The sequence below is a fragment of the Manis javanica genome, chromosome 4 (genome assembly GCF_040802235.1).
Source record: "Manis javanica isolate MJ-LG chromosome 4, MJ_LKY, whole genome shotgun sequence".
Classification (NCBI taxonomy): domain Eukaryota; kingdom Metazoa; phylum Chordata; class Mammalia; order Pholidota; family Manidae; genus Manis; species Manis javanica.
In genome coordinates, this window is record NC_133159.1 from 167,311,366 (window position 1) to 167,323,581 (window position 12,216).

At 52.8% G+C, this 12,216-nt stretch overlaps 1 protein-coding gene across 20 annotated transcripts in view; it reads right to left on the bottom strand.

Moving 5' to 3' along the window:
• The window catches only part of MAPT (microtubule associated protein tau), a 90,257-nt gene that overhangs the window by 11,708 nt on the left and 66,333 nt on the right, over positions 1-12,216 (bottom strand). For 8 of the 20 annotated variants that reach the window (XM_036997246.2, XM_036997245.2, XM_073235724.1 and 5 more), the window contains 5 exons: positions 11,928-11,983; positions 9,119-9,316; positions 7,968-8,100; positions 6,604-6,657; positions 4,308-4,573 (listed from right to left, as the gene is read on the bottom strand). In XM_036997246.2, the coding sequence (XP_036853141.2) occupies positions 4,308-4,573; positions 6,604-6,657; positions 7,968-8,100; positions 9,119-9,316; positions 11,928-11,983 (707 nt within the window). The remainder of the gene's footprint in view (positions 1-4,307; positions 4,574-6,603; positions 6,658-7,967; positions 8,101-9,118; positions 9,317-11,927; positions 11,984-12,216) is intronic. The other 12 variants (XM_036997251.2, XM_036997253.2, XM_036997256.2 and 9 more) reach the window with 3 other exon arrangements.

Sequence of the window (12,216 nt, forward strand, 5' to 3'; positions counted from 1 at the left end):
GGCGCTGCCCCAACTTTGGCGGGGCCCTCCCCGGCCCTCTCAGCACCGCTCCCCTCGCCCCTGACAGTGGAGTGGAGGCTCTCAGCGGGCCATCCCTCCACTGTCCCCTTGCTCTCTCCGGTCCTGACCAGTCAGGGCAAATGCCCTGCTGGCCCACAGCACACCCAGTGGGGACCTCCCTCTATCAGCCGTTAACTCTCCTTAGCTCTTGGTGAATGAACACTGCTCCAGCCTAACCCCCGCCCCCCAGCCTCCCCAGCTGGTGCCAGCCTTCACTCTATTCTCATGTGCTCTGAACATCAAGTGGGTGCAGCCCACTATCCTCTCGGTCCCTGTACCCAGCACTGTGCGGGCAACTGTCCTTTCAAAGACCAGTGATGATCCCAAACAAGGGTCTGTCTTGTCTTCTCTGACTTGGTGACACTTGACATTGTGGGTGACACTCCACAACACGGGTGACCTTCAGTGTGAGTGACCCTCGATGGTGCAGATGACCTCAGTGTGGGGAACCCCCAAGGGTGCGGGCTGCTCTCCGCTGCAAGTCCTTCCTGGGCCAACCTGTTCTCTTGTGCCTTTTTATCCGCTCACCTGCCTCGTGCCCCTGGCCCGGGCCCTGGGGAGGAACACTCAGCACAGAGCTTGGCACTCAGAGGTGCCTCAGAAACGCTGGGAGAACGAGTACAGAAAGGAGGGAGGGAGGAGCCAGCTCTCCACGCTGTAGGTTCTTTTTACTGGTGTCTTCTAATATATTTCTGCTCTCATTTTTTATCTTGTTATTTCTGTTTTGGTGCTCGTATTTCTTGTGTTCTTTTTTTCCCTCCCCTAAAAACCATCATTTTTATGATTGCAGTCATTTCATTTTTTAAATTACAAAAGCACTTAAAATTATGAATTCCTTCTAAGTGTAATTTGGGGGCAACTTTGCATCACTTACAGCATTTGTTATCAGTACACTAGGAAAAAGCATTCTTAATTTCCAAACCGAATGAGTGGGACGTAGGAGAAATTAATTCTCATGTGGTAATGTTGGTGATATGTATACAGTTAGGGTCTGATGTATTACAGAGAGGTTATGGAGCAGACAAGCACAATTCCTGCTTCTCCGTATTTATAGGTATTGTTCCTTTATGGACTAAATAGAATATTTGCCTAATATCTGAACTCCTACCAACAGACAAGCCCTCCGCCATATGATTTAAATCCTGGCATTTGCTAATATCCCCTTTCAATTAATGAACTTTCCATGTTCTTTCATCTTTACTATCATCTACTATAACACGTTCAGTTACAACTGTATTTCTATCCATTTGTAGAAAATATGAGAAGGGGTAATAGATAATAATCGCCATCTCTAGGAGTCGCTATTAGCGTTTTGTCATATTTTGCTTTCTATGCACACTTCTTATAGAGATAGTAGGCATAACCTACATAATTTATACAATGTTGTTTCTAACTTAATAGTACTACATTTATAATTTTTTATAAATATAAAAATTCCTTTCAAATATGATTTTTAGTGGTTACACAGTATTTTATAGGATGGCCACCATCGTTAATTCTCTATTGTTAGACATTTAAATTGTTTCATTTTACAAATTATAAACAAAGCTCAATGCACATTTTTGTGTTTAAAGCTTTTCCTGAATTTTGGGTTTTCTTTCTTTCCTCAATTTTGAGTATACAGCACTTACTGTATAGCAGGTTCTGTGCGAGGCCAGTAGATCTCAAGGTAACCTGCAGTCCAGTCCAGAGGCAGGGGAGAGGTTCTGGCAGGTTTACAAACACGACCGCCTCCTGCTGCTTCTTCCAAGCGATCGTCTAGTAGGGAGTTGAGTTGCTCTTCAGACCTTTGGGGCGTTGTCCCTTCTGGAGCCAAGTGAACACCTACGGGGCACTCACTGCATGTCAGGCTCTCTGCAGGCTACAGGGGCCAGGGGATCTCAGGGCGGCCTCGGGGACCTCAGGCCAGTCACTCTGGGAGCCAAAGGCCTTCTCTCAGGGTCCCAGGTGTCTTCTTTCTCCCTCCCTTTTCTTTGCATTTTTTCCTGGTGATTGACGTGATCTTTGCTGTTCCCGCTGAGCTTTTGTTTCAGACATTCTCTAGGTTTTCTGTGGAATCTGGGAGAAGCCGTTACTCCTCCCTCAGCCACTTTGCTCCCTCTCCTCTCCCAGCAAGTCCCAAGGAAAGTCCCTTTCTCCTTTAACTCTTCAGTGGATGTGGACACCTGTCGGCACTAGAGAGGTCAACTGGGGGCACCCTGTCCCCTTTCCAACGAGCGCCGAGTCCCTGGCCTCATCCTCGGATTCCTGTCCCCCAGACAGGGCGGGCAGCCCTGGGTGCTAGGCGCCGGCCCTCTGGGCGCCCACAGCCGCATGAACAGCCCAGCCCGCCCAGTGGGCACACTGCTGCCAGCAGAGCTGCAAGAATGGGGCCAAGTAGTGCCAGAATGAATTCGGGGCAGATGGCGTGCAGTGCAGTGGGGCTGGCGGGAAGGTGGCTGGCAGGTGGGTGACAGCCCTGCGGGCTAGGGGACTGATGGTTATGGTTCCCCTTGTAATGAGTCATCATGCGCATGCTGGTGACACTGCACAGTCTTCTCAATGGTGCAGAGCTGGCCTTGTGGGTTTTGTATTTTGTTTTTCAGTATGGGGCAAATAGTCACTTTGCTGTGTGAACAGGGCACACGTGGACACTCACACTGCTGTTGTGTGTTGGGGGCTGTGCAAGCCACCAGGAAACATCTCACCACCATGAAAACTTTCTCCCTGGTGCCTCTCAGGACCTAGGCTTCACAGAGAGGTCACCTTCCAGGCAGCACCCAGTGCTGCCTGGAGCCCCTTTAGGAAGGAGACAGGCGTCTTTACAAAGAGGACAACAGGCACACACTGCAGGGAAAGTAAACACAGGCCGAGGACCAGCACTGAGGAGAGCTGGTGCTCTGCCGCAGAGGCACCCTGGCCTTCCCACCGGGCAGGACCCTGGGGCCCAAGGATGGGAAAGGCCAGCGGGAGGTCCTGAGGCTCCATGGAGAGCCAAGTGGAGTTTTAGGTAAGGCACCAGCCCTCAAGACGCTCTCCCTCCATGGCGACCCAGGCCCTGGCCAAGAGTGATAAAATAAAGTCAGTGTGGCAGGTGGAGGCGGGTGGTCCCAGCTGAAAGGGAAACGTTGGCTCAGAGTTCTGTCAGCTCCCCCAGCCACGGAGGCATCCGGCCTTGTAAATGGCCCAGCCCATCTGCCATCTCAAGAGCGGGTCTGGCCCCGTGCACTCCACACACGCCTCCCCTTCTCCCTTCTCTGTTCTCCTCCCTGCTGCTGCCTGTGGAGGGCTGTTATGAGAAGAACCGTATCCCCCAAAATTCTTAGGCTGAAGTTCTAACCTTCAGCCCCTCAGAATGGTCTTTAAAGAGGTCATGAGGTTAAACTGAGCCCATTAGGGTGGACCCTAATCCAATATGACTGCGGTCATAAGAAGGGGAGGTTGGGACACAGAGACACCCAGAGAAAAGACTGTGTGAGGACACAGAGAAGGGGGGTCGCCTACAAGCCACGGAGGGAGGCCTGAAGAGACAAACGCTGCGACGCTTTGATCCTGGGCTCCTGGCCTCCAGAACCGGGAGGAAGGAAGTTACTGCGGTACAAGCTGCCCGCCCAGTCTGTGGGATGTTGTATGTCAGCCCCAGGGCGCAGGGACGAGAAGAAGAGCACGGGGTCCAGGCCAGGCCCCACCTCCCCGCACCTCAGGCCCTCAGAAGCTCAAGGTTCCCCACCTTTAGCAGACCCGAAGACGTCCCGAGCACCCACCCACTGGCCCTGGAAGAGTCAGGCGTTCAAGATGGAGCCCTGAGTCCCCCCAGAGCAGAGGACGAGGGAGACAGCTGACCTGAGCAAATGTCCAGCGAGGGCCAGAGACGCCCACCTATAGACTGTGTCACGCTCTAAACACAAGGCGGGCAGGGGAGCCTCTGTGGGCTCCCCCACTTTGAGAAGCCTCAGGTCACAGAGACACCTCAGGTCACGGAGACACAGCCCTGTAATCTGTGATACTGTCCCATCAACAGGGGCTGAAAGGGCCAGGACATTCTCTGCCCTGAGCAGAGTGCTGATGGCTCGGTGGTGACACCAATGAAGGATAGAACCAGAGCGACCCATTGTCTTTCCCTGGAGGGACCGGGAGGGGGCTGGGTGCTCGCTCTGTGAAGGTTGGGAGCAGAGTCACCTGCCGCCTCCACCCCAGGTGTGGGGGTCCCACACAGCTGCTGGTGCTCTGGGGCCGGCACGCGCACTGCAGCCCCCGCGCACCCTTACCTTCCCGCCTCCTGGCTGGTGCTTGAGGTTTTCAGTGGAGCCGATCTTGGACCGGACGTTCTTCAGGTCTGGCATGGGCACAGGGGCTGTCTGTAGGCGGCTCTTGGCTGAAGATGGCGACTTGGGTGGAGTGCGGACCACTGCCACCTTCTTGGGCTCTCGGGTGGGTGGGGTTGGCAGGGACGGGGTGCGGGAGCGGCTGCCAGGAGTGCCCGGAGAGCCGGGGCTGCTATAGCCACTGCGATCCCCAGATTTCCCAGGTTCACCTGGAAAGGAAGGAGGAAGTGAGGCCAGGATTGGGGTGGGTGGGAGTTAGACCAGGTCCTGGGGGCTGCCTGTCCTGAGGGTCCGTTCCCAGGCTGGCTGGTGGGAACAAGGTTGGAAACTCAGCAAAACTAGCAGGTGGCTTCCCTGCACCCTTCCTCCAGAGAAATGTCTCCTCTTTCTAGCCTTGTTGCTTAGGGACAAGACACCCCATTTCCCAGGGAAGCAACAGAATGGCCAGTCACCAATGACCACCCAGTACCCCTTCTCAGACAGGGGACAACTCTGCCCCATGGCCTTGTGGTCAAGAGACAGGTGCCAACTAGCTGTGTGGTCTCAGACAAGTTGCTTCCCCTCTCTGAGCTCAGGAGCCTCAACTCTAAGACATAAATAATTATAATGCCTGCAGTGAGGAAGGCCAGGTGGGAATGCATGTAAATGTGCTTTGTAAAACTCTAGTGCAATTCTTGGTGGCCGTTTCCTGGAATGCGGGTGAAGTGGTGAGGGGCCCAGGGGCTGCCCTCACCTGGATCTGTCTGACCCGTTAAGCAAGGGTGAGTTTTGAGCTGTTTGGCTAGCTCAAGGCCCCTTTCCCACCAGACCCCTGCCAGCCCTCCCCAACTCCTCGGTGGTGCCTGGGCTCTGGAACGGTGCGCCTACTTCATGTCCACCTGTCCCTAGCTCTCCAGACAAGCCATGCTGCTTCACGCTGCTGCTCCCTGCCTTGTGGTCCCTCCCCAAGAACGTCCTTCCTCCCACGCCCACACACTGTGCACCTTTCTAAACACAGTGCATGCCAAGCCCTCCAGGAGGGCTGCTGGGCTGCCCTCTCCCTGCAGACCCGGCCCTGTGCTCCCAACACGCTGCTTTCTATCCCGGCACCTTCAGGCCTGTTACTCCTCCGGGGTCCACCATTCCCCCAGCATTCCTCCGAGTGTGGCCCAGACACCCTGCCCCGAACCTCTGGGGCCATGATGGGGCAGGACCCGTAAGATGCAGATGCCTGGACCCCACCCAGGCCTGATATGACAGCTTCTCTAGGGGCAGGGCCTGCAAACCGGGTTCTCCCCACACCCCCAGAGGTTCTGGAGTGCACTCGAGTTTGGGCCCACTGGGTGGGATGCTGTGCCGGCTGATGGCTCATTTCCTCTCAGCTCCAAGGGCATCTGAGTTCTACTCCTGGCTCCAATCTTCCCACAGCGGTGCCCCTGCCCTGGCCCAGGAGCCAGCTCTACTGGACAGGAACCTGCAGGCCCAAATCTGGGGAAGGGCGACTCTTTGTTGGAAATGCCATGGAACCAAAGGGTGGCTTCTCTTGTCCAGGGGAGAACAAACACCTCCATTTTCAATGTTCGGACTTCCACATCTGTGGGACATCCCTAAAGTCATCAGGCTCTGTAGCGATAGGACAAATGAAGTCTTTACTCCTTTTTCACACAAGGAGACAGGAGACGGGTCTCCGGGCTCAGTCCTTCTGGCTCCTCAGCCCGCTGCTCCCCTGCCTCCAGGCCCAAGGCTGACCGGTGGTCTTGCTGGTGGCTTCACATCCTTTCTGCACCACGTAATTGCAGAGTGACCTTAGGTAAGCCACTCAGTCTCCCTAGACCTGGGTCCTCATGTGGAAAATGGAGAGCAGCCATGGCCCATGGCTCTGTGCTTTGAAGACTGTGTAAGAAGCAACAGGTACAGCGTCTGACGCAGCAGCTGACACTCACAGGGCACACATTTACTAAACACCAGTGGGAATGTCACACCTAAGCTTGGTTAGGGACAATCCGAGTCGCCAGCACCACAAAGAGGTCAGCTGAAGTAAATGTGAACACGCAGGATTGGAAACATCCATCCAAGCCATACACAGGAAGAGGGGCAGGAACCTCATTGCCCTAGCTTCAGGCTCAGGTGTGAAACCTAGGTTTCAGAAGCAGGTTGTCCCAGCCATACACACACACACACAAGCACACACACATGCACACACGTGAGCTCTTGTGCACAAAGTAAGTGTCCCCACTGGGCGACACAGGCTCAGAATTACCTCTGTCAGATTTTGCCCCCACAGGGGGTGATTTTCTCTGCATTTGCCTGGTAGCTTAAAAAGAAAAAGCCACAGAAAACCTCATTATAATCAAGCTTAAATGGGGTCTTAATGAGCTCTTTTTAATGCCACGGGCACAGGCGGTGCCTGGCTGGGCCATGCAACAGAGGCAAGCAAGGCAAGGCACGGGTTCAGGGAGCAGGGGCCCATCTGGCAGGAAGCAAGGTCAAGACACCCTGAGGGGGGAGATCTGTCCACCTGCTGTGGCCACCCAGGAGCAGGTAAGAGCCAAAGAGAAATGCACAGTCTTCTTTCCAGTTATGACTCCAGTTGTGTGAGTCAACTGGCATAATGTCAAGAGAAAAAAAGCAGGATCAGAATCATATATAAAATCCAGTCATAATTCTGCAAATTACTCCCTACCATATGTATTATTTACATAAGAAAACCGACCATGGGTCTTAATGAGCAGCTGTCCTTGTGGGCACCACCCTATAGCAAACTGGGGCTAAATGCCACGGCAAAAACACGCACATCAGGATGAAGGGCTGTGGGCCACCACCAAGGGCCAGCCACCAGCAGGGACACTACTGAACTGACCCAGGCCTCTTGCACAGCTTGTGTGAGGCCCCTTGAGCCCCACTCCAGAGCCACCGCAGGCCAGATGCCCCTGAGTCATGCAGAATCCACACCCAGCTGCCCCGGGTAGGCCGCTACTAGTGGGAGGGGGGAGCTCGGCCTGGCTGTCCCCATGCCCCAAAGAGCACCACTACTCTTAATAGGAACACTGGACGCGAAATGGCTCGACCGAAGCCTGCCTGGTACTCAAAACGGACTGAGTTTCACAGGAGCCCAGAGCAGCGGGCGCAGTGTGCAACTGCTCAGCTAAGACACTCGCGCCCTGGCAGAGCAAGACCTCCCTAGCAGTTAGGCTGCGCCAGCGCGCCCTGTGTGAGGCCCCCCCGAGTGACCTATCCAGGCCGCCACTCTGTCTCCAGAGAAAGTGCCTCAAGTCTCCACAGGGGCTGAAAAGCACCTCCCAGGAGGCCTGGGCTTGGAGTCAGGGAGGCTTGGAGAAGCCCCTGTCCTGCCACTTGTTTGTCACCTGGCCACATTTCCTCATGCTTAGAATGAGCTTATGCATGCAAACTCTCAGGATCTTGGTTTCTTCACTGATAAAAAGTGGGGATTCAACATCTACCTCAGAAAATTGTCATAAGGAGTAAAAATAAAATGAACATTCTGGTGGTTAGTAAACTGCAGGTGTGATCAGCTGCCAGAAGTTATTCATCGGCAGGGCCTTCAGCGATGAGGACCATACAGACAGCACTTCGGCTGACCCGGGCTCCGGAGAACATTCTTACCAGTGCCTGGTGGGGTCTTCGGCGAGGGCGTGGTTTTCGCTGGAATCCTAGAGGCGTTGGCCGTGCCTTTCTGGCCTGGAGGGGCCGCTCCCCGGGGTGTGGCGATCTTTGTCCCAGTTTTACTGTCTGCCCCCTGTAAACGGAAGCATGGTAGAGCGGGTCTGACCCTGGAGAAAGGTTGCTGTCATCTAGAGTCAAAATGCCAAGCGCACTGACTCAAAATGAGGCTAAAATGGGGTGACCCTTTGTCTATGAGATGCAACCTTCTACAACCACAGAGGTTTGCTGGGCACACACTCCCTGACTGCCGTTTCTTCCTGGAGGGATTGGTTACAGGAGCTGTCAGTGTAAGGTGTGCTAATGTATTTTATAAAACAGCAGTAGAGTGTAAGGGCTGGTCACCCGGGATGGATCTTTGGGCAGGACACGGCAGATTCCTATGCAGACACCCATTTCCTGACTCTTTGGGGATGTATCTGACTGAGGACGCTTGGTTTCACCAGAGGCCCTTGCAGACGCTGCTAACCTGACCAAGAGCGCTAACAGAATTGGACAAGCAATAGGTCATACTCTTCTGTTCTTTCCCTCCAGCCCTAAGGTGTCAGTAGCCCCTCAGGTACGTTTGCTAAGAGCCCTCGGCAGGGTGAATACCAGTGTCAATCAGCAAACAGGCCAAGGGTTGAGCGCATGCGCACAGCAGCCTGGGAAGGAGCGGTTACTGAGTTTGGTTACCGAGTCAATGACCTCAGCACATAACACAACTCAAAAAAGAAACTGACATTAACCAAGGACCACAGGATGGTTCAGGAGGGAGTGAACTAGGGGCTCAGGCGCGGCGGCACAGCGATGTGTCCAAGCCAAATGGGCGCAATGTGGACGCACTCTCAGCTACCCGTCAGGCAGGGACCGAGCAACCCAAAGAGAGCCGCCATTGCAGACGAGGGACCCACCCGGTGCCTGAGGGGCCGCTGCTAGGAGGGCCTAAGGGAGCTGAGAAGGACGGCACGAGCCCTCTTTTCTCCATTTCCACCAGAATTTTAACTGTTCTATATGGTGATTCTTATCTGAAGAAAGGTCTTCACAGCTAAAAAAACATACATTTGAAAACCACATTAAAGCAGCCTGATTCTTTTCAGAGGTGGTTTCCTTACCTTGGCTTTCATCTCCTTTGCTCCAGAACTGCCAGTTCGGGGTGTGACAGAAGAGACGTGTTTAGGAGAGGAAGATGACTCTGGGCACACAGCAGGGCTGGAGGGTTTGATCAAAGGGTCTGAGCTACCAGGAGTGGGGCGCTGGGGACTAAGGCAAGGCCTATTTTTCAGGGTTTTAGAAGAGGAAGGTGTGGATGGCTTAAACATAAACATAAATAAAATCAAAATAAAAGTCAGCACATGGGGAAGTGGAACAAACTGAAAAAGGCAATAACTAAAAATAAACAAGGCAGGTAGCAGTTTAAAGCAGTGATCTCCAAAGTGTGGGGACCGTGTACCCTTATCAGTCCTGCTGGTCGGTAAGAACAGGAGTGGCCCTGATCCCTGATTTGTACTTATTTATCAGTCAAATGCATGTGCTAGGATTCCAACAGCTGCTGTGCACTATCAAACTTATACATGACAGATTCTTAAAAACAGAAAATGAAAAATGGCCAGAAATTCTAGAATGTTCTTTCTCCAGCCCATTGCATCTTTTTGTGCCCCCCACTTTGGAGACCACTGTTTTAAAGGTGTTTCATGCCCAAAGAATCAATGGAGATTGCCGAAGTACATGATTCATGGGATGTTTCTCAATGTGTCATGGGTCAGAAGTACCCCACTTTCTGCTCAATTCCAGGTAAGGCGCTCATGCTGGCCTACTAGCCCTTGGCCCTCTTCCACCATAGTGAAGGAATCATACTTGCTAAAATCAGCATTGTGCCTGCCCCAAGTCTTAAGATTCTGCCTGACATCACTTAGGTTACACACACACACACACACACACACACACACACACACACACACACACACTCTTTCTGACTGAAGTGTCAAATAAAACTAATCTTAACACTGTCTGGTGAATCCTAATCTGGTCAGTGTTTGCTCTTGAACACATTTCACCTAAGGACACAGCCTGGGCTTGGCAGGTGCCAACAGGACAGGTGTCTGCAGAGCCGGATGGCCTCCCAGAGAGAGCTGTCCCCTGGACAGGAGGGCACTGGATGGAGGGTGACTGCCACTCGTGGTTTGTCCTAACTGCCTCTGGGGAACTTCACCAAGAAGCATGGCCCTGGGAGGGTGGAGGAGGGTGGGCTGGGAAGGGGAGTGGCCACACCCAGGAATAAACCTGAGAGCCAGGTCTGGAGGTGTTCCAGGGCGGGAGTCAGCTGCACAGCAGGGGCCTGGCTGGCGGCTTTTGAGTTTGTGTCCTCACCACCCTTGGATTCCCCAACAAGTGGCAGAGGCCATCTCTTTGACCAGCCTTGGTGAGGAGGCGGACCCAAGGAATGGGGTGGAGGCGTAAGGGGAGGGACACAGGCTGAGGTCCTGAGGCTGGTGATGAGAAAAGCTGAGGATGGGTTCTAGCGAGCCCTCCTTCTCCAGGAAGGAGGCCCCTCTCTCCCTGCACAAGGCACCCCCAGCAGCACTCCCTACCCGACCAAGGTTCAAGCGAGAGCTGACCCCCTGCTGTGAGGCTGTGAGCAGCTCCAGGGCAGGGTCGTTGTACCCATGTGTGCAAACAAATGACCGAAGGGTATGCAGGAAGCCGGGATTTCCCTAAGTGTGCCTCACGACTGGCCCACAGCTCTTGCTGCTGCTCCAAGGGCAGAGGCCCTCATGTCCCTACAGGACCCTCAGCTGCCCCGTCAGGCAACTCCTGACTTCCTACAGGGTAGGTGTTTTGGGAGCAGCTCTCAACACATGCTACCAACTTCCTAGAGCTGCATTCTGCTTCTGGGGACTCCACCTGGGGTCCAGGACTGATTAAGACCCAGATGTTTCAGGAAGAATTTATACTGGAAATTTTAGATGCCTTTAAGGAAAACAGGTCTTCATCTAGGGCTACAGAAGGATTTTGCTGGGAAAACACTATTGTGCGGTTACAGGAGAATTTCCTAAGTCATTAAGGAAGTCAACTAGCTGAAAGCAAGCGCTGAGGACAGGCGCGGCTCTGGATCACTCAACAGCAGCAGGCTGCTTCACTTACTGTTCCTCAGGTTCATTTCTGAAGACTGACTACAGTCTGCACATCTCATTGCTGCCATGGCAAGATTCATTCACTGCAGCTACACGTGGCCACTTAGCATGGAAGGTCAGGTTTCCCTCCTCCAATATTTTCCCAACCATGCACCAGCCCCGCTCGGAGCCCCAGCAGCCAAGCCAATCTGCTCAGAGTTTTCAGAATTCATGCTGCTGTCCCTCTTTGCTCCTCCGTGCTCCTGGGTCTTTGTGATGTTCTTACTCCTCTGAATGCCTTTCCTACCCCTGCCTTCCCAGTCCTCTCTATTTCCTTACAGCCTGCCTTATAGGTGCTCTGGTCTAGGGCTTTTCCAGGACCTTCTGCTTTAGGGCAGAGACCACTTCCCTCATCAATGCTCTCTCAGCCTCCTAAGTAAATGGTATTTTCTATACATCATGTGTGTGTGTGTGTGTGTGTGTGTGTGTGTGTGTGTGTATGTTTTTGCTGAGCCTAGATGTGTAGTGGAAAGTGTAAGATGGGCAAAATTCAAACTTGCAGGAAATTAAAATATATACCTTCATTTACTGGGAACATTTCATTTAAACCATGTTAATGAATTGCAGTTAGGTGCATTAATTCATTGGCATAAATGAATAAATGCTGGAATTTTAAAAATTTGCATAAAAAATACAAAGCACTTTGAATGACAGTTGTACCTCAGTGACAAATGCTCCCCTGTTACATGTATGAATTAGTTCAGATCTAAAGCTTGGCTTCTCTATAAACTGGACGGTTTCATCAGCTTACCTTGGTTTTTTTGTCATCGGTTCCAGCCCCATCTTTGCCTTTACTGACCATGCGAGCTGATAAAATAGAAAATGAGAATGTGTGTTACACCATTTGCACAGCACAGGGAAAGAGCTGATGTAGTTAAGCCAGTTTCTTGGGATCAGTACAACAGGCTTTGTTCAGATGGGCTTGGTGGAAACCCAGTTGGTTTTCTTTTCTCTTGAATCTATTAGCTCTCTCATTTTTAGTATCAACACAGCACACTGGGGTCATTGCTTGGAGCACCCCAACAACAGGGGGCAGCAGG